Raw genomic sequence first — 22,689 nt, forward strand, 5'->3', positions numbered from 1 at the left:
ATGGTGGTGGTGATGATGATGGTGATGATGGTGGAGGTGATGGTGGTGATGATGGTGGTGGTGATGATGGTGGTGGTGATGATGGTAGTGATGATGGCAATAAACTAATGATGGTGATGGTACTGTGATGGTGATTATGGTGGTGATGATAGTTGGGGGTAGTAGGTGGAGTTGGTGATGATAGTGGTGATGATGGTGGTGATAGGTGATGAATTTGGAGGTGATGACAGAAATGGTGGTGATGGTGTTGGGGAGAGGATATAACAGGAAAGGTTTGGTGGTGGTGGTGGTGGTGGTGATGGTGGTGGTGGTGGTGGTGGTGGTGGTGGTGATGGTGGTGGTGGTGATGGTGGTGGTGGTGGTGGTGGTAATTTCCAGAAGACGGAAATCCTCGGGTATAGGAAGACTTTTTTTAAGGAATTCCTGGGATGACGTCATATCCTCCTCTCTCTCTCTCTCTCTCTCTCTCTCTCTCTCTCTCTCTCTCTCTCTCTCTCTCTCTCTCTCTCTCTCTCTCTCTCTCATATATATTACATTATCAGAGAGAGAGAGAGAAGTGGAGAAACATATCCTAAAACTTGACCAAGGCTGCGCTCTCTTCCTCCTCCTCCTCCTCTTCCTCCTCCTCCTCCACCTTATTCTCTCCTTCACCTCTCCTTCACGCCCCTACACTTCCCCCTCCTTACCTCCAACCCCCCTCCTCCTCCTCCTCCTCCTCATCTTCTCCCACGCATAGAAATTGCCGTGTTAGTGGGTAATAGGTAGGCTGGGCATGGGAGGAGGAGGAAGAGGAGGAGGAGGGGAGAAGAGGGGGTATTGGGTGTGTCAGGAGGGGGTTAAGAGGGGTAGAAAGTGTAGGGGTGAAAGGGGGAAAGGGAGGAGAGGGAAGGAGGGGAGTGAGGGGGAGAGGGGTAGGGGGGGTTAAGGGAGGGGGGAGGGGGGAGGGGGTAAGGGCGTGTCCAAGCAATCGTGTTGTGTGTTATCTTTCGCAAGTGAATGAAAAGGAAATATTAATAGTACTTTCGCTACTACTACTACTACTACTACTACTACTACTACTACTACTACTACTACTACTGCTGCTACTACGACTGCTGACCTCACTTTACCTGACCTTACGTAAGTCTTCAGGTGTTACCTCTCATTATCAACACACACACACACACACACACACACACACACACACACACACACATCTGTACAGTCTTGCCAATGACCTCCCTCTGTTTCACACACACACACACACACACACACACACACACACACACACACACACACACCTGTGCAGTCTTGCCACTGACCTCCCTCTGTTTCACACACACACACACACACACACACACACACACACACACGCATAGTTGTTGCCACGCACTTGAGCCGACTGAGGATGAGGAGGCGGAGGAGGAAAAAGAGGAGGAGGAGGAGGAGGAGGAGGAGGAGGAGGAGGTATTGCATGTTTGATTGGAGGCGAAATAGCCATGCAGTAAGTGGAAGAGAGAAAAAAAAATGGAGGAGGAGGAGGGGGAGGAGAGAGAGAGAGATAAAGAGGAGGAAGAAAAGGATGGAGACAAAACAAATAATAATAATAATAATAATAATAATAATAATAATAATAATAATAATAATAATAATAATAACAACGACAACAATAACAACTGTCACCCTCTCCTCCTCCTCCTCCTCCTCCTCCTGGGCGCTGGTAAGGGAGGTGAAAAGGGCACTGTGCCAGCTCTTCCTCCTCCTCCTCCTCCTCCTCCTCCTCCTCCTCCTCGTATGTCAACCTCTTCCTGCAACATTTTCTCACTTTTTTCCCTCCCTCTCATTATCTTCCTCCTCCCCCTCCTCCTCTTCCTCCTCCTCCTCCTCTTCCTCCTCCTCCTCCTCCTCCTCCTCCTCCTCCTCCTCCTCCTCCTCTCCCTCCTTCTCTCCCTTGATTTGAAAGCACAAGAACGAATTGAAAATGGGAAGAAAGGAGAGAGAGAGAGAGAGAGAGAGAGAGAGAGAGAGAGAGAGAGAGAGAGAGAGAGAGAAATGGGAAAGGGAGGGAAGAAGATAGTGAGGAAGGAAAAGGAATAAAAAGAAAGGAAGGAGAGAGAGAGAGTTAGAAGATGGGAAGAGAGAGAGAGAGAGAGAAGGGGAGGCGATTTATAATCTCTCCGGTGGGGTCCTCCACGATATAGAGAGAGAGAGAGAGAGAGAGAGAGAGAGAGAGAGAGAGAGTCTGAAGCATATTCTTTTAACTCTTGTCAGACAGTCTAGTTCCTCTCTCTCTCTCTCTCTCTCTCTCTCTCCAATTCAACACATCAGAATTTTTTAACTCACGTGCAACACACACACACACACACACACACACACACACACACACACACACACACACACACACACACACACACACACACACACACACACACACACACACACACACACACACACACACACGCACACACACAAGGCATAGCTGCAACATGTGTGCTGTATCACCTGAGAGAGAGAGAGAGAGAGAGAGAGAGAGAGAGAGAGAGAGAGAGACGTGACCGATAGCTTTCATTCTTTTTTTTCTTTCTTTTTTTTCTCTCATATGCCAAGGTAGTGAAAAACAATTGTAATATCACAAAAAAAATAATATAAAGTTCAGGTGAAAGAGAAGTGAAAGCTTGAGAGAGAGAGAGAGAGAGAGAGAGAGAGAGAGAGAAGGGGGAACTGAAGTAGGTCTCATTATTATTATTATTATTATTATTATTATTATTATTATTATTATTATTATTATTATTATTATTATTATTATCTCGCCTATCACGTGTATTGTATCTCTAACGGTCTAATTTTATCTATTGAAATGCGCTAAATATCTCGTAACACATATCTCTCCTAACAAACGCTTATCATATCTCTCGTAACGCATAATTATCTCCTCTAACACGCTTTTTATCTCTCTTTACGCATATCTCTTAACACCTTATAATCTCCTAACACAAGGCTCTTATATCTCTCGTTACGCATATCTCTCCTAACACGCTTATCATATCTCTCGTAACGCATAATTATCTCTTCAAACACACCTTTTTTATCTCTCTTTACGCATATCTCTCCTAACACCTCCTTATAATCTCCTAACACAAGGCTCTTATATCTCTCGTTACGCATATCTCTCCTAACACGCATATCATATCTCTCGTAACGCATAATTATCTTCAAACACACGCTTTTTATCTCTCGTTACGCATATCTCTCCTAACACCTTATAATCTCCTAACACACATCTCTCCTAATACGCTTTTAAATACTCGTAGCACAGAGCTCTCCTAACACAAGCTTCTCACATCTCTCGTTGCGCACATATCTCGAAACACCTTCTTATATCTCCTAACACACATGTCCCAACACGCTTTTTTTATCACCCTCCAAACACATGTGAGTTGGTATTATAAGACACATCAGCCATTTCTAAAGGTCAAAGAGGGGGTCAGTCGGGTTCTAATGAGTGTTTCTTCAGGTTCACGGTACAGAAGAAGGGTCACACTATCACCAGGGTCATAAAACTACTCCTGTATATGCCCACAACTCCTACGAAAGCCTTGTCAAATATGTGTTCTTGGGCAGCGAAATGTCTTATCATACGACCCATGTAACCTAACCTAACCTAACCTAACCTAACCTAAGCTCTTCAATCCTCCTAACTCAAGCGCTCTCTCCCCCTCGGCGCGGTGCAGGAGCCAGGCGCGTGTTGTTTTGGGCGGCAGCATGGCAGGACTGCAGCGCGACAGGATCGGACAGCGGCCCTTCCACGAGCATACGGGGGACAACATCTGCCCTAACATGGTGCGGGGAATTGACTACCTCAGGGATCCCAGGCTGAACAAGGTAAGGAGGAGGAGGAGGAGGAGAAAAGGCGTGAAGGAGGAGGAGGAATAGGATAGGAAGAAGTTGAGAAGAAGAAAGAGGAGAGGAGAAGAGAGGAGGAGTAGGGGAAGGAAGAGGTGGAAGAGGAGGAGAAGGAGGTGAGGAAGAGGAAGAAAAAGAAAAAGGGGAATGAGAGAGGAGAAGAGAGGAGGAGGAGGAGGAGGAGGAGGAAGAGGAGAGGTAGGGGTGTGCCGTGAAGAAGGAAGAGGAGGAGGAAGAGGTTAGAAAGCAGTGGAGGAAGAGGAAGAAGAAGAAAAAGAAGGGAAATGGGAGAGGAGAAGAGAGGAGAAGGAGGAGGAGGGAAGAGGTGGAAGAGGAGGAAGAAGTGAGAGAGGAAGGGGTGATAAGGGAGAGAAGAAGGAAGAGAAAGAGGAGAAAGAGGAGGGAAAGGGAGAGGGAAGAGGAGGAGGAGGAGGAGGAGGAGGAGGAGGGAAAAATGGAGGAAAGGGGTTTAAGTGTGTGTGTGTGTGTGTGTGTGTGTGTGTGTGTGTGTGTGTGTGTGTGTGTGTGAAGCCATGGTACTGATTGTTCCTTGTGATGCTATTTCTGTCTGTCTGTCTATCTATCTATCTATCTTTGTATCTCTCTATCTATCTATCTATCTATCTGTGTATCTCTCTATCTATCTATCTATCTCTCTAGGTATATATCTCTCCCTCTGTCTATCTCTATCTATCTATCTCTATCTATTTATCTATATCTGTCTATTTATCTATCTGTGTATCTCTCTCTCTCTCTCTCTCTCTCTCTCTCTCTCTCTCTCTCTCTCTCTCTCTCTCTCTCTCTCTCTCTCTCTCTCTCTCTCTCTCTCTCTATCTATCTATCTATCTATCTATCCTTACCTGGTGTTCTCGAGTACTGACATGCGCGGGGCGAACACCAACAGCAGAAATCCACCATCCTCTCCAGCAACTCCATGGTGATGCTGGTGATGAGAATGGTGATGATGATGAGCCCCCACCACCACCACCACCACCTCCGCACCTCCGTTTTGCCCCCCACCACCTCCACCTCCACCTTGACTGATGTGGGGTTGGATTCTTCTTCTTCTTCGTCTTCTTCGTCTTCTTCTTCTTTTTAAATTCCTTTCGCTAATACCACTTTGATTTTTGTTGTTGTTGTTTTTTTTCCTATTTCAGTCACTCCTTAATTTCATCAGTACTTTTTTTTGCTTTCTTTTCTTTCTTTTCTTTTGTTTTCCTTCGTTTTCCTTCTTTCTTTGTTTATTTTCCTTCTAAAACCACTTAATTTTTTTTTCCTATTTCAGTCACTCCTTAATTTCATCACCATTTATTTTTGTTTTCTTTTCTTTCTTATCTTTTATCTTGTTTTCCTTATTTTCCTTCTTTCTTTTTTTTCCTTCTTCTACCACTGATTTTTTTTCCTATTTCAGTCACTCCTTAATTTCATCAGCATTTTTTTTTTGTTTCATTTCTATATTTTATTTTCTTTATTTTCCTTCTTTCTTATTTATCTTCCTGTTCTTTGTTTTGTTTTCCTTTTTCTTCTTTTATGATTCGTTGTCTTCACTAATATATTTTTTTCTTATTTCTCATTTGCTGTTTTCTCTCTTTCTTTCTCCTTCTTCTTCTTCCTCTTCTTTCTTCTTTTCCTGTTCTCTCTCTCTCTCTCGCTCTCTCTCTCTCTCTCTCTCTCTCTCTCTCTCTCTCTCTCTCTCTCTCTCTCTCTCTCTCTCTCTCTCTCTCTCTCACATCCTTCTTCACTCCTCTTTCCTCACCTCCATCATCTTCTTTCTTTCCCTTCCTCTCTTTCCTTCCTTCTACTTTCTCTCTCTGCCTGTTTCCCTTCTTTCTCCTCCTCCTTTCTTTTCCTTCCTTTCCTTCACTTGTCTGTCTTCTTTTTCTTCTTCTTCTTCTCTTCCTCTCCTTTTCTTATCTTTCTCTCTATCTGTTTTCCTTCTTTCTCCTTCTTTCCTTTTCTTTCCTTCCTTTCCTTCACTTCTCTCTGTCTGTTTTCTTTCTTTTTCTTCGTTTTTTTCCTCCTGTTCCTTTCCACTTGTTTCCTCTTCTTTTCTTCCTCTTTTTCTTCCTCCTTTCTTCAACTTATCTTACTCTCTCTGTGTCTGTCTTTCTTATTCTTTTTCTTCTCCTTCTTCGTTCTTACACTCGTCTTTCTCTCCTTCTCTTTACCTTTTCTTCTTTCTCTTCCACTTCTCTTTCCTTCTCTTTTTCTTCTTCTTTTCTTCAACTTATCTTTCTCTCTCTCTGTGTCTGTCTTTCTTCTTCTCCTTCTTGCTCTTTCTTCTTCGTTCTTACACTCGTCTTTCTCTCCCTTTCTCTTCCTCTTCTTCTTCCTTTTCTTCCACTTCTCTTTTTCTCTCGTTTTCCTTCTTTCTTTCTCTTTTTCTTCCTTTCTTCAACTTATCTTATTCTGTCTTTCTTTCTTTTTCTTGGTCTTTTTTCTTCGTTCTTTCACTTCCCTTCTTCTTCTTCTTCTTCTTCCTCTTCTTCTTCTTCTCCTCCTCTTCCTTCCTTCCTTCCTTCTATCCACTTGTCTGTCAGTCTTCTTCCTTTCTTTTTCTTCCTGTTTTTCTTCTTCCACTCTCCCTGTCTCTCTCTCCCTTCCTTCCACCTCTGTCGCTCCACCACTAGTGCCACATAAACCACACGTCTGCCACCTCGTCTCCTTCCACAGTGCCACAGACCTCCCTCACCTGGTTGGCACTTTCCATTATCTTATCTTCCTTTCTCTCCCTCTCTCTCTCTCCCTCATAGCACGATCTTGACTATCCCTTCCTTGGTTGATTATGGTTGTGTGTGTGTGTGTTTGTGTGTGTGTTGTATGGGTGGTTTTAAAAGGTGTTGATGGTTGTGTTTGGTGGTTAGGTTAGACAAGGCAACCGAGGGAAGCCATGGAAATAGTACTTATGCATATTTGTGGTGTGGGTGGGTGAGTGGGGGGTGGGTGGGGGGGTGGGGGGGTCTGTAACTCTTCCTCTTCTTTCCTTCCTTCCTTCCTTTCTTTCTTTCTTTCTTTCTTTCTTTCTTTCTCTGTGGGGTGTGTGTGGGGAAAGGGGTATGCTCTCTCTCTCTCTCTCTCTCTCTCTCTCTCTCTCTCTCTCTCTCTCTCTCTCTCTCTCTCTGTGTTTATTTTTGTTTATCATCATACTTGTTCCTCCTCCTCCTCCTCCTCCTCTTTTCTCTTCCTCCTCCTCCTCCTCCTCCTCCTCTTTTCTCTTCCTCCTTCTCCTCTTCCTCTCTTCCTTCCTTCTGTCTTTCCACCCTTCTTTCACCTCCATTTCAGTCCTCATTTGTTTCCTGTTATTTTTTTCTTTTCTTTCCTTCTCTCTTTTTCTTTCCACCTTTCCCTTCCTTCCTTTCCTTCCTTCCTTCCTTTTCCTTCCTTTCCTCTCTCAGCTGCCTTCCTTTTCTCTCTTTTTCCCTTCCTTTCCTTTCCTTTCCTTTCCTTTTCACTTCTCCTTTTCATTCCTCATTTCCTTCCTTCACTTCTCTTTTCCTTCCTTTCCTTCCTTCCTTCCTTTTCCTTCCTTTCCTCTTTCAGCTGCCTTCCTTTTCTCTCTTTTTCCCTTCCTCTCCTTTCCTTCTCACATCTTCTCTCCTCCTTTTCATCCCTCATCTCCTCCACTTCTTTTTCCTTCCTCTTCTTTCCTTTTCTCCCTCTCCCATTCCTCCCTTCTCTATCACACCTCATTTCACACACCATTATCATATCTTCCTTCCTTCCTTTCCCTTACACCTTTCCTTTGCCCTCCTCCTCCTCCTCCTCCTGGGACCCATTCTCTTTACTATTTACATCAACGATCTAGAAATCTCACCCTTCTTCTTCCCCCCCAGGGCATGGCGTTCACCCTGGAGGAGCGTCAGGTGCTGGGGCTCCACGGTCTCGTCCCCCCGCGCTTCAAGACCCAGGAGGAGCAAGTGGACCTCTGCCGCAAGAACGTGGAGAGATACCAGGAGCCTCTTAACAAGTTCATCTACCTGGCTGGCTTGCAGGTGGGTTACGGGAAGGGAAGGGATGGGACGGGAAGGGAAGGGAAGGGAAGGTAAAGTAAGGGGAGGAAAGGAAAGGGAAAGTAAGAAGGGGAGGTAAGAGAAGGGAAGGGAAGGGAAGGGAAAGTAAGAAGGGAAGGGAAGGTTAGGGAAGGAAAGGAAGGGAAGGGACGGAAGGGACAGAAGGGAAGGGAAGGGAAGGGAAGGTAAGGTAAGGGAACAGAAGGTAAGGAAAGGAAGGGAAGGGAGAGTAAGAAGGGAAGGGAAGGGAAGGGAAGGGAAGGGAAAGTAAGAAGGGAAGGGAAGGTTAGGGAAGGAAAGGAAGGGAAGGGACAGAAGGGAAGAGAAGGTAAGGTAAGGAAACAGAAGGGAAGTGAAGGGAAGGGAAGGTAAGGGAACAGAAGGGAAGGGAAGGGAAGGGCAGGGAAGGGAAAGTAAGAAGGGAAGGGAAGGGAAAGTGGAGAAAAGGAGGAGGGAATGGAGAAGGAGGAGGAAGGAAGAGGAGGTGAAAGAAATGAGGACTGGAGAAGTTGTTTAATTGTGGGAAAAGTTAAAATAAATAAATGAAGTGTGTAGATGGGAATTTCTGTAGATGGGAGCGTGTGTAGATGTGTAGATAGGATGGGATAGTAGCTAATAAGACCATCTCCATCTTCTCTCCTCACCCATCATCTACCCCCTCTTCCGCCTCACCAGGACCGCAACGAGAGGCTGTTCTACCGTCTACTGAGCGAGAATGTGGAAGAGTACATGCCCATCGTCTACACCCCCACCGTCGGCCTGGCATGTCAGAAATTCGGGGTCATCTTCAGGCGGCCCCGCGGACTCTTCATCTCCATCCACGACAAGGGACACATCTACGAGGTCATGCGGAACTGGTGAGTGTGGAGTTGGTGGATTTTTTTATTTTATTTATTTATTTATTTATTTTTTACAGCAAAGGAGACCGCTCAAGGGCACAAAAAAAGCCCACTCCTCGCTGCTCCTACAAGAAATAATTGATTGGGGGATTTGTTCTGTTTTTTTCCTTCCCTTCTATAATCAAACAGTACCTCTCCTCCGGAAATTGACCTCTCTTTTTGGACGCTCCTTTGACCTCTATTCAGGAGCTGTGAGTAGCGGGCTTTTTTTTTTTGTATATTTTTCCTTACGTCCTTGAACTGTCCCTTAGCTGTAAAAAAAACAAAAAAAAAAAAAACATAAAAAATTAAACCGCAAATAGAAATGAACTAATAGATGATCAAAACTCATATTATTCTACGTGTTCTGTGTCAAGTGAATGCAAAAGTTGGGTAATAAATGTTAAGAAATACAAATAACGAAACGATTTGATAACACGACTGACCAGTTAGATGCCCCTGAACTTCTAATCCTCATAACAGTCGACTTTTCTTAGCCAAACGTCTGATAATAGGGACAAAACATTAAAAAAAGCAAGTGGAGTTGGTGGATGATTGGGGATATATTCTGTTTTTTTCCTTCCTCTCTATAATCAAGCAATACCATAAAAAATCAAACCGCAAATAGAAAATAAGTAATATACGATCATAACCCATATTATTTTAAGTGTTCCGTGTCAAGTGAATGCAAAAGTTGGGTAATTAATGTTAAGAAATACAAATAACGAAACGATTTGATAACACGACTGACCAGTTAGACGCCCCTGAACTTCTAATCCTCATAACAGTCGACTTTTCTCAACCAGACGTCTGATAATAAGGACAGAACATTAAAAAAATAAAGTGGAGTTGGTGGATGATTGGGGATATATTCTGTTTTTTCCTTCCTTTCTATAATCAAGCAGTACCATAAAAAATCAAACCGCAAATAGAAAATAAGTAATAGACGATCATAAGCCATATTATTTTAAGTGTTCCGTGTCAAGTGAATGCAAAAGTTGGGTAATTAATGTTAAGAAATACAAATAACGAAACGATATGATAACACGACTGCCCAACTAGACGCCCCTGAACTTCTAATCCTCATAACAGTCGACTTTTCTTAGCCAAACGTCTGATAATGAAGACAAAACAAAAAACTAAAAAAAATCAAGCATATCAAAGTATCTGTAGGGTTTTGAGGAATTGTCGAGTGAAGACTTGGGACCTTGTGGTTTACTTTCTCCTTTGTACTTCCTATTTTCTATAATTAAACGGTTATCGAAATTAAACACCAATCACATCATGAGAAATTAGGGAGTTAGGAGTTTGTGATTGGTGATTAAATGATTCCTTTGTCTTTCCTCTTTTCTATAATTAAATGGTTATCGAAATTAAACACCGATCACATCATGAGAAATTGGGGAGTCAGGAGTCTGTGATTGGTGATTAAATGATTCCTTTGTCTTTCCTCTTTTCTATAATTAAACAGTTATCAAAATTAAACACCGATTAGGTCATCAGGAATTAGGGAGTTAGGAGTTCATGATTGGTGATTAAATTTTTCTTCATCCTTCCTCTTTCCTATAATTAAACAACCTCCTCATTCCTCTTTCCCACGATACAATTACTCCCTCCCCGCCAGGCCCGAGAGTGACGTCCGTGCCATCGTGGTGACCGACGGGGAGCGTATCCTGGGCCTGGGTGACCTGGGTGTGCAGGGCATGGGCATCCCCGTGGGCAAGCTCTCCCTCTACACCGCCCTGGCCGGCATCAAGCCCCACCAATGCCTGCCCATCGTCCTGGATGTCGGCACCAACAGGAAGGTGAGGGGGAGAGGGCGGTGAGGGTGTGACCGTTAATTTGTTTTGTAATTATTTATGTTGTTAAGTTTATTTGGGTTTTATGATTAAAGTTTTTATTATCATTGAGGTCCTTCAGATGGTGTTGAGTTTACTGTAGAAGAGAATGTATTTTTTCCTATATACTTTTCTTTGTATCTAGATAATATTCTCACCTTCTTCTCCTCTCCATATCACTATTATCATCACCATCTTCCTTTACATATTCTTGCACGCAGATCACATTCACACTTTCTTTTCCTCTCCAAATCACTATCATCGTCATCTCCAATTTCTCTCTTTTACATATTCTTGCATCTAAATCACTTTCAGACTTTCTTTTCCTCTCCATATCACTATCATCATCATCTCCAATTTCTCTCTTTTACATAATCTTGCGTCTAAATCACTTTCACACTTTCTTTTCCTCTCTATATCACTATCATCGTCATCTCCAATTTCTCTCTTTTACATATTCTTGCATCTAAATCACTTTCAGACTTTCTATTCCTCTCCAGATCACTATCATCGTCATCTCCAATTTCTCTCTTTTACATATTCTTGCGTCTAAATCACTTTCAGACTTTCTTTTCCTCTCCATATCACTATCATCATCATCTCCAATTTCTCTCTTTTACATATTCTTGGATCTAGATAACATTCACACTTTCTTTTCCTCTCCATATCACTTTCATCATCTCCAGTTTCTTCCTTTTACATAATCTTGCATCTAGACAACCTTCTTACTTGCTGTACTTTGCCAAATCACTATTACCATCATCATCACCAGTCAACAAAACAGAGGTCATTTATTTATATTCTAAGATGATGATGATGATGATGGTGATGTTGACCCCCTAAACTAGCCACGACCAAGTTTCCGTACCACACAAAATCCCTTTCCAAGCTCCCTCGCCATTTTCAACCCTCACCTTCAACCCTCCCTCACTTTCTTCTCTTTCGTCTTCCTCAATCTCAGGAGCTTCTGGAGGACGAATTCTACATCGGCAACAGACACGAGCGAGTGACTGGCGAAGCGTACGACAGCTTCATCGATGAGTTCATGCAGGCCGTGGTTCAGCGCTACGGCCAGAACACTCTCATCCAGTTTGAGGACTTCGGGAACCACAACGCCTTCCGCTTTTTGGAGAAGTGAGTGCGTTCGTCAATACACCCACCTACAATTGATTAGCTTTTGTAGAGTGTGGGAGTATTTCCATGGGCAGTTTTACAGATTTGTTTTATTTATTTATTTATTTATACCTCCTCCCTTCTGCCCAGGTACCGCCAGATGTACTGCACCTTCAACGACGACATCCAGGGCACAGCGTCGGTGGCAGTGGCCGGGCTCCTCGCCTCCCTGCGCCTCACCAACACCAAGCTGGCAGACCACAAGTTCCTCTTCCAGGGTGCAGGAGAGGTGGGTGTGTAGGGTGTGTGGGTGGGGGGGTGCGATTATGTGTGTGTGTGTGAGTGTGTTTGTGTGTTGAAGGGGGGACTATTGGTATGTGTAATTCACCATGGCCTAATCATGCGTTGGACTTGTAATCGCCAGCAGGTACCCCAAGACATAAGGAAATGCTCTTTATCGTCGATCTCTGGGTACTGTATGTGTGAGATGATGTGTGTGTGTGTTGGTGTGGATGGCTTTGCACACACACACAAAAGAAGGAATAAACACCAGGAACACAAGAGGACACAGTAAAAAATTGAGGAAAGGAAGATACTTGAGAGACGTAAAGAAACATAGCTTCCCGCAAAGAAATATAGAGGTTTGGAACAGACTAAGTGAGGATGTAGTATCGGCGAGGAGTGTGCAAAGCTTTAAGGAAAAGTTAGACAAATACAGAGACGGGACCACACGAGCGTAAGCCTGTAACCCTGTAAAATCACAACTAGGTAAATACAACTAGGTCGACACACACACACACACACACACATATCCTCATCCATCACAGTGACTCATAGAAACAGGTCAGACTCATGCACTCACGCACTCACGCACTCCCTCACCCTCGTCCCTTTTCCCGACAGGCTTCTCTGGGCATCGCAAACCTCATAGTGATGGCCATGCAAGAGGAGGGACTCGGCGAGGAAGAGGCGCGCTCCAAGATCTGGCTGGTGGACTCCCGAGGCCTCATCGTGAAGGACCGGCCCAAGGGAGGCATCAACGGGCACAAGCAGTCCTTCGCGCACCCCCACACGCCCATGGAGAGCCTCGAGGACATTGTCAGGGAGATCAAACCCACCGCGCTTATTGGTGAGTGTTCAGAAGGGGCGTTAAGGGACACATTATTAGACATTTCAGAGTCCGAGCACACATTTGACAGGGCTTTCATAGGAGTTGTGTGCTGGTATTTATAGGGATGGTTTTATGTCAAAGCTTCTGTATTATGAACGTGAGAAAACACTGATTAATCTCCATTTTCATCATCATTTCATCGATGTCTGTTCCTAGGAGCTCCCACCAGGGGATGGCCACGGCAGAAGAGTTTCCAACCTTCTCTATCCAGACACTCCCTCCTTGCCTGCTCAAAGTTTCTCAAAGATCTTTCCCCCCTCTCCCCAACGTACTCTTGCACCCTATCCCTCCATTTCACTGGAGGTCGTCCTCTAGCATTCCCTCCCTCTATCTCACTCACATACACCCTTCTGGTCATCTTACTCTCCTCCATTCGCTCCATGTGGCCAAACCACTTTAAAGTGTCGCTTCACTTCTTCCACCACTCCACACTTCTTCCCTTCACCCCTGTGACACATTCCAAAATGCTCATACACACTTTCATTACGCATTCCATCCATTCTACTCTCACCACAAGCACTCCTCAAATAACTTCCATTTTGGCCTTTGGAAACAGTGGAGGTGGAAGGTGGAAGCATCTGAGAGTACCACAATGTCCACTTTCCTGAACCATATGTATTTCCTAGCCCCATTTTCTTTATAGCCCAAGTTTTTTTTAAGCCTCCCCTTTAAAGCAAGTCCCTGGTAACCAGTTCTTTCCCCCACTCAGGCGCTGCGGCCATTGGAGGAGTGTTCACCCCACAGCTGCTGAAGGACATGGCCTCCATCAACGAGAAGCCCGTCATCTTCGCCCTCAGCAACCCCACCAGCCAGGTCAGTGAGGGGGCCAGGCAGGAGAGGTCAAAGGTCATTAAGGTCATGTAAAACCACCAGCAAGGTCAGTGAGGGGGTCAGGCAGGAGAGGTTAAGGTCGTGTAGGTCATGTAAAACCACCAGCAAGGTCAGTGAGGGGGTCAGGCAGGAGAGGTTAAAGTCGTGTAGGTCATGTAAAACCACCAGCAAGGTCAGTGAGGGGGCCTGGTAGGAAAGGTCAAAGGTCGTTAAGGTCATGTAAAACCACCAGCAAGGTCAGTGATGGGGCCTGGTAGGAAAGGTCAAAGGTCGTTAAGGTCATGTAAAACCACCAGCAAGGTCAGTGATGGGGCCTGGTAGGAAAGGTCAAAGGTCGTTAAGGTCACGTAAAACCACCAGCAAGGTCAGTGAGAGGGTCAGGCAGGAGAGGTCAAGGTCGTGTAGGTCATGCAAAACCACCAGCAAGGTCAGTGAGGGGACCAGGCAGGAAAGGTCAAAGGTCATTAAGGTCATATAAAACCACCAGTAAAGGGGTCAGGCTGGAAAGGTCAAGGTCATTAAGGTCATGTAAAACTGTTCTATACCATTTCCGTTTTGACCTTCTATTGCATTCTCATCTCCTTTATCTTCACCTCCACTGTGAGTAAATAGCATATCACCATTTCAATCAGTAGCTATCATCACCATCACCACCATCACCAACCATCCTTTTTCACCAACACAACCACAACAATCACCACCCTTCACAACCCAACCATCCCTTACCCATATCACCACACCACCACCACCACCACACCTCACCACCACCACCTCCGTCACCACCACCCCAGGCTGAATGCACGGCCGAGGACTGCTACAAGTACACCGAGGGAAGGGCCGTGTTCGCATCTGGCTCCCCGTTCAGCCCCGTCACCTACAACGGCAAGACCTTCCACCCCGGACAAGGGAACAACGCCTACATCTTCCCCGGCGTGGCCCTCGGCGTCATCTGCACCGGCATCCACCACATTGAGGACAGCATCTTCCTCATGGCGGCCAAGGTAAGGGGGGGTGGGGGGGTGTGAGGTGGATGGTGGTGTTGTGGTTTGGGGTGAAGGAGATGCGGATGAGTGGATTTTTAAGGGGATGAGAGTGGAGAGTGGATGTGTGTGTAGGGAAAGCGAGGTAGAGATGGATGTGAGGAAAGGAAGTGTGGGGGGGGAGTGAGGTGGATGGCGGTGTGGTGGTTTGGGGTGAAGAGATTGTGGATGAGTGGATTTTTAACGGGATGAGGATCGTGTGGATGAGAGTGGATATGTGTGTGTAAGGAGAGTGAGGTAGAAAAAGAGAGAAAGGGAGGGAGGTGGATGGCAGTGCTGTGGTTTGGGGTTAAGAGAATGTGGATGAGTGGATTTTTAAGGGGATGAGGATGGCATGGATGAGAGTGGAGAGTGGATATGTGTGTATAGGGAGAGTAAGGCAGGGATGGATGTGGGGAAGGGAAGTGTGGATGAGAGAGAGAGAGAGAGAGAGAGAGAGAGAGAGAGAGAGTTAACATATGGATAAGTGGGTGAAATAATAGAGTACTGTATAACCCATAATAACATAATACCACTGACTACATGGTTGTATATATCCGAACAGCGACTGGCGGACTTTTTCTGTTGCTCTTTTGTTTCGTACCCTTGACCTGTCGCCCTTCCTCTATATATATAAAAAAAAATATATATTGCCCTTCCTATAAAAAAAAAAAAAAAAAAAAAAAAAAAATCGCCCTTCCTCTCAAAAAAAATAAAAAATATCGCCCTTTCTCTAAAAAAATAAATAAATAAAAATATCTCCCTTTCTCTAAAAAAATAAATAAAATAAATATCGCCCTTTCTCTAAAAAAATAAATAAATAAAAATATCTCCCTTTCTCTAAAAAAATAAATAAATAAAAATATCGCCCTTTCTCTAAAAAAATAAATAAAAAAAAATATCGCCCTTTCTCTAAAAACAAAAAAATATATATATCGCCTTTCCTCTTAAAATAAATAAGAAAAAATATCCCCCTTCCTCTATAAAAAAAAAAATATCCCCCTTCCTCTATAAAAAAAAAATATCCCCCTTCCTCTATAAAAAAAAATATCCCCCTTCCTCTATAAAAAAAAAAAAATATCGCCCTTCATGTAAAAAAAAAAAAAATATCGCCCTTCCTCAAAAAAAGAAAAGAAAAAAAAAATATCACCCTCCCCTCCCCCCATCGTACAGGCTCTCGCGGACATGGTCACAGAGGACGATCTCAGCAAGGGCCGCCTCTACCCTCCACTCTCCGACATCCGCGAGTGCTCCCTGAAGATCGCCGTCTACATCGCCGAACACGCCTACAAAACAGGTGAGACGGACCCCAATTAACCAACACACCTTTATTTTATTGTTACGGACTCACCTGCCGCCGCGCCGCACACACACACACACGCACCCTTTGACGTGCCTTAAGAGCTCTGTCGCCTCTACTCTAGTGTCTGTTAGTGTTGTCGGTGTTTATATATATACATGCTCCCTCGGTGGACGGCACATATATTTATCTTTCTCTCGCTCTCGCTCTCTTGCATTTGTTCTAGTATGATGCACAGTTTTTTATGTTATTTTCTTTATTGTATCAGAGTTTTACATCATTCTAATTGGTTTTTCTTTTTTTCTTTTTTTCTTTTCTTTTTTTGTCATTATTAGTTTTTTTTCTTTTGGTTTTGCTCATTATTAATTTTTTTTTTTTTTCTTGTCTTATTTTTTTTCACTTGTTTTCATTTTTCACGTAATTATTTTTCACTTTTTGTTTTTTCACTGTTTTCATTTTTCATTTTTTTCTTTTTTGATTCTCCAGTTTTTATTTTCTTTATTCTTTTATTTTTTAATTTCCGTTTTTCAGCTTTTCATTTTTTTCACTACTTTTCACTTTATTTTCCACTTTTTATTTTTTCACTTTATTTTCCACTTTGTTTATATTTTTTTCCACTTTTTTATTTATCACATTTTATTTCCATTTCCATTTTTATTTTCCATTTTCATTTTTATTTTCATTTTTATTTTCCATTTCCATTTTTATTCATTTTTATTTTCATTTTTATTTTCCATTTCCATTTTTATTCATTTTTATTTTCCATTTTCATTTATATTTCTTATTTTCCATTTTCATTTATATTTCCTATTTTCCATTTTTATTTATATTTTTCATATTTTCATTTTTATTTTTATTTTTATTTTTATATTATTATTTTTATTTTTATTTTCCACTTTTATTTTTCAGTCTTTATTTATTCTTTTCATTCCAGCGCACTTAGCCACTATGCAGACCTTTTGAAGTGCATGACATCACCTCTACTATTTTTGCCATTAAGGAGAGATGCTTCAGAGATGACACATAATAGTTCTTGTAGTTTATGCATAATTCTCTCTCTAAACTATTCTCAAGATTCACATTATTATTATTATTATTATTATTACTATTATTATTATTATTATTATTATTATTATTATTATTATTATTATTATTATTATTATTATTATTATTATTTTATCCTGTTTCCCCTAAGCACATATTCCAGGATGCTTGTGTGTATATTAAGATTTTGGAAGATGAGAGAAAAAAAGATTAGGAAGCAATTTTTAACATTTTCTTCAGCCTGTCTTTTTTTCTTACTTCTCTTTCGACATTAACGTAATTTTTCGGCAGAGATCAAACATTTCTTTCAGTCTGTCTATCATTTTTAATATTTACACAATTTTTCCTTCTCTGTCTATCATTTTTTAACATTTACATAATTTTTCAGCATAGTTTAAACATTTTCTTCAGTCTGTCTATCATTTTTCAACATTTACATAATTTTTCAGCATAGTTTAAACATTTTCTTCAGTCTGTCTATCATTTTTCAACATTTACATAATTATTCAGCATAGTTTAAACATTTTCTTCAGTCTGTCTATCATTTTTCAACATTTACACAATTTTTCAGTATAATTTAAACATTTTTCTCAGTCTGTCTATCAGTTTTCAACATTTACAGAATTTTACTGCATAGTTCAAACATTTCTCTCAGTCTGTACATCATTTTTTAACATTTACATAATTTTACAGCATAGTTTAAACATTTTCTTCAGTCTGTCTATCATTTTTCAACATTTACATAATTTTTCAGTATAGTTCAAACATTTCTCTCAGTCTGTCTATCATTTTTTAACATTTACATAATTTTACAGCATAGTTTAAACATTTTCTTCAGTCTGTCTATCATTTTTCAACATTTACATAATTTTACAGCATAGTTCAAACATTTCCTTCAGTCTATCATTTTTTAACATTTACACAGTTTTACAGCATAGTTTAAACATTTTCTTCAGTCTGCCTTTTTTTACCTGAACATTACACAATTTTGCAGCATAGTTTAAACATTTCCTTCAGTCTGTCTATTTTTTTTCTATTTATTCAGTGTTCCGGCATCTAAACGGCTTGTGAGTCTCAGCTGTGCTTCACCATGTCTAAACCCAAAGCAGATATTTTGCAGGCTTTAATCTTTACACTTCCTAAACACACAGCTTTCCGAAGGGCTTGACGCTGGTGGCTCTCCGTGTCCGAGAAAACAAAAAAAAGACTCACTAACCCAAGTAGAGTATAAGTTTTAAGATCTATCCTTTGGTTTTCAGCTTGTAGGGAAATTATCAGAATGGAAAATAGTGGAAAAACATGTATAGAAATTGCAATAGAGGAAAATCCCAAAGAATCGTTAACCCGAGTAGAGTTTGTGAGGTTTTAAGATCTTTCCATTGGTTTTCAGCTTGTAGGGAAATTATCAGAATGGAAAATAGTGCAAAAAAAACATGTATAGAAATTTTAATAGAGGAAAGAATCATTAACCCGAGTAGTGTTTGTGAGGTTGTAAGATCTTTCCATTGGTTTTCAGCTTGTAGGCAAATTATGAGAGCAGAAATTAGTACAAAAAAACTATATATAAAGAGTAATAGAGTGTTAGAGTGTTCAGGCTTTGATACTGGCTTGTGTTGCTTTGCGGAAAATCTTATAACTACCAAAACATGTACCGTACTAATAATCCTCATAGTAATACAAATACATATAGTGAATAGATGGGTGAGTGTCAGGCTTGTAGTTCACAGGCTTATTGTTTTAGCTACACTCTAGTTTACCGTGTCTGTCACCCGGGACTCCACCAGGGAAAGGGAGCAATAGAGTGGATGAGTATTGGAGAGAGAGAGTTGGTATGTGGGTAGGCAGGGGAGGGAGTGTACCGAGAGGGGTGCATAGACAGGGATGATGGGAGATGCTTTTACTGTGGTCATCCTCTTTAGGGAACAGCTGCTGGGGATTGAAATAGACAGAGGGATGGAGTGTACCGAGAGGGGGTGCAAAGACAGGGAGATGGGAAATGCTTATACTGTGGTCATCCTCTTTAGGGAACAGCCACTGGAGATGAAGATTGATAGAGAGATGGAGTGTACCGAGGGGGGGTGCAAAGACAGGGAACATGGGAAATGCTTTTACTGTGGTCATCCTCTTTTGGGAATAGACGGATAGACGGAATGCTTGATGGGATGAGCGGACAGTCTGGTTAGGTTAAAGAGCTGATGGCTGAAAGGAACAGAGCATCAGAGGCATACAGTTACAGGCAGAGTTAGGTTAGGTTAGGTTCTGAGGCTGTGGTGTTAGAGAATCAGAGTGTGGGTTTGCTGTGAGGTGTGGCTGTGGCTTGGATTGACGGAAGCTGTGTTGGTTCTCACGGCTACAGAGGAATAGGTTAGGATAGGTTAGCTCTGTAGAAGGCAGTGTGGTTTTGCTATGGCTTGTAAATGAGGGAGTTGTGTTGGTTCCCACTGCTACAGAGGCAAAGAGGGATAGTTTAGGTTAGGTTTGGTTAGGTTAGGTTAGGTTCTGATGGTGAGTAGAGAGAGGGTCAGGCAGTGGGCTTTCCTGTGGCTTGTATAGGAGGAAGCTGTGTTGATTCTCACAGCTACAGAGACATGGAGGAATAGTTTAGGTTAAATTCTGGTGAGCTAGGTTAGGTTAGGTTCTGAGGCTGTATAGTTTGAGGATCAGGATCTTGTTGACTAGTATAAGAGGAAGCTGTGTTGGTTCTCACAGCTACAGAGGCATGGAGGAATAGGTTAGGTTCAGTTATGGTAGGCTAGGTTAGGTTACGTTAGGTTCTGATGGTGAGAAGAGAGAGGGTCAGGCAGTGTGGCTTTGCTGTGGCTAGTAACAGAGGGAGCTGTGTTGGTTTTCAGAGGCATAGAGGGATAGTTTAGGTTAAGGTATGGTAGGCTAGGTTAGGTTAGGTTAGGTTCTGAGGCTGTGTAGTGAGAAGATCAGGGAGTGTGACTTTGCTGTAGCTTGTATAGGAGGAAGCTGTGTTGGTTATCACAGCTACAGAGGCATAGAGGGATAGTTACGTTAAGGTATGGTAGGTTAGGTTAGGTTAGGTTAGGTTCTGAGGCTGTGTAGTGAGTAGATCAGGGAGAGTGGCTTTGCTGTGGCTTGTATAGGAGGAAGCTGTGTTGGTTTTCACAGCTACAGAGGCATAGAGAGATAGCAACATTAAGTTATGGTAGGCTAGGTTAGGTTAGGTTAGGTTCTGTGTTGGATTTCACAGCTACAACACAAGAGCCAGCTGCCGGAACTGAACTAACCTCTTGTAACCCTGACCCCACACTTGCAGGCATAGCTTCCGTTTACCCCCAACCCAAGAACATTGCTGACTTCATAAAGGCTCAGCTCTATGACTATCACTATGGGTCTGCCCTCCCCAAAGTCTACTCCTGGCCCAAGCTTTAGGCCGCATGACAGTAAGCTCCGTCAGGCCGCCCCGCCGCAGCCTTGGCCCTTGCATGCACCACACACTCTTGTAACAGTGTGCATGCCTGTGTTGTTGTGTTTACCTGTGTTCTGCCTGTTAGTTCTAGCGCTCGATCTACTCCACGCTGCCTCGCTGATTCCTTCCTATACAGTTTTCCAATACCAAGTGGTTGTGTTACGGGAAATGACTGAAGTTGAAGTATGAAGGTATGAAGAATTTAAGTAAAGATTCAAAACTTGTTCATACCTAGTTTATCCCTCCCACCACAAGCACTTGGTAATGGACTGATTCATACCTATACAGTTTTCCAATACCAGGTGGTTGTCGTACGGGAAATGACTGGAGTTGAAATATGAAGGTATGAAGAATTTGAGTAAAGATTCAAGACTTGTTCATACCTAGTTTATCCCTCCCACCACAAGCACTTGGTAATTGACTGATTATCCACTATGCAGTTTTCCAATACCAGGTGGTTGTCGTACGGGAAATGACTGGAGTTGAAATATGAAGGTATGAAGAATTTAAGTAAAGATTCAAGACTTGTTCATACCTAGTTTATCCCCCCCACCACGAGCACTTGGTAATTGGAAGGGTGCGTAGTAATGCATAATAATGAGTTGGCATTACGAGACTCCTGCCCTCACACCGCGCCTCTCCCTCACCCACGCTAATCTCGGCCTGACCCATGATACGCTCAGCACCCTGCATGATAGATATAGTCCTGCATGCCGACTTACGTTTCTGACTTAAGACGGTACTGAGTGTTAAGTGTCTTGATCATCAGCCTTAAGAATCAACGTCAGGAGCAGCACTTTCGGCTTTATTTCTTTTTACGGTAACCAGATTAAGGGCATAGATTTTTTTTTCTTTCTTCCTTTTTTCACATCAGAGGACACGGCTGAAGGGCAATAAAAGGAGTACGGAAAATAAAGCCCGGTACTCGCCGCTCCTATAAAAAGATAAAAGTGAAGAGTAGCCAAAAGAGATTGATGATAAAATGAAAAATAATGAAAATGATGTAAAATCCTGCCGAGTGCTTCTCCTAATGCTTCTTAAGTATCAACACCGTATCAGCAAACATCTTATAAGCAGTTAGATCCCTCACTCACGACAGCTCCTCCGCTAAGGCTGTGTGGAGGGTATTTCCGAGACTCCATTCTTCCGCTGAGGGTTGGAGTTGTCTGTACATTATTAATTTTTTTTTTAACTTGTGAATTAATTTTTTTTAGCGCACAGATTCTTCGGGTAACATTTAATTATCATGTTGTCTTTATATTGACGGTTTTTATGGGAATGGTTTTTAGTTTATAGAGGAACTTGTTGAAGCGCTACAGAGCATAGGTACAACAGCAGCCTTCATACATAGACCTGAATAACCACCACCACCACCACCACCACCACCACCATCACCACCATCTAGCCTCACAACCTCATACATTGATACACAGAGATACAGTTCCACCGCAGTCATCACCACCATCACCACCACCACCACCACCATCACCACCTTGCTCATTGATACAGAGAAATACACCACCATCACCACCACCACCACCACCACCGCAATCACCACCACCTTGCTCATTGACACAGAGAGATACACCACCACCATCACCACCATCATCACCAACCAACACCACATTAGAATTATATAGAACATGCTGTCAATACTTGTGTACCTGTAAGAACTCATCGCCCTGTCAAGTAGAAGTTTGTAATATCATCAACGACGTTTTTCCCTTTGTTTTATAATGATGAGTTTTCTGATTTTGACGATAACTTGCTTAATGCCGAGAATCCTTATGTAGTTTGTCTGTGGAGGTGGTGGTGGTGGTGGTGGTGGTGAATCTTGAGTGATGTCATACGATTCATAGTTACTCATTAATTTGTCTCATTATTCCCTTTGTTATAATGATGAGTTTTCCGAATTCGACGAGTTTTTAATGCCGAGAAAAATTGTGTAGTTTGTCTGTGTTGGTGGTGGTGGTGGTGGTTGTGAATCTTGAAAGGGTTTGTACAATTCATAGTTACTCATTAATTTGTCTCATTTTTCCCTTTGTTATAATGACGAGTTTTCTGAATTCGACGATAGTTTTTGATGCCGAGAAAACTTGTGATTTGAGGTTATATGGTTGATTTTTATTTATTCTCATTTATTCTCATTTATTCTTATTTATTTTCT

General features: G+C 42.4%; 1 protein-coding gene across 7 annotated transcripts in view; it reads left to right on the plus strand.

Moving 5' to 3' along the window:
- LOC127005410 (NADP-dependent malic enzyme-like) overlaps window positions 1-22,689 on the plus strand; it is a 47,140-nt gene that overhangs the window by 18,573 nt on the left and 5,878 nt on the right. For 6 of the 7 annotated variants that reach the window (XM_050874228.1, XM_050874227.1, XM_050874233.1 and 3 more), the window contains exons 2-11: window positions 3,711-3,861; window positions 7,716-7,874; window positions 8,568-8,749; window positions 10,395-10,575; window positions 11,570-11,742; window positions 11,872-12,010; window positions 12,625-12,850; window positions 13,602-13,705; window positions 14,515-14,724; window positions 15,916-16,039. In XM_050874228.1, coding sequence (XP_050730185.1) covers window positions 3,711-3,861; window positions 7,716-7,874; window positions 8,568-8,749; window positions 10,395-10,575; window positions 11,570-11,742; window positions 11,872-12,010; window positions 12,625-12,850; window positions 13,602-13,705; window positions 14,515-14,724; window positions 15,916-16,039 — 1,649 coding nt within the window. Of the gene's footprint in view, window positions 1-3,710; window positions 3,862-7,715; window positions 7,875-8,567; window positions 8,750-10,394; window positions 10,576-11,569; window positions 11,743-11,871; window positions 12,011-12,624; window positions 12,851-13,601; window positions 13,706-14,514; window positions 14,725-15,915; window positions 16,040-20,369; window positions 20,497-22,689 lie in introns of all 7 variants that reach the window. The other variant, XM_050874230.1, reaches the window with a different exon arrangement.

This window comes from Eriocheir sinensis, chromosome 30 (assembly GCF_024679095.1).
Source record: "Eriocheir sinensis breed Jianghai 21 chromosome 30, ASM2467909v1, whole genome shotgun sequence".
NCBI lineage: Eukaryota > Metazoa > Arthropoda > Malacostraca > Decapoda > Varunidae > Eriocheir > Eriocheir sinensis.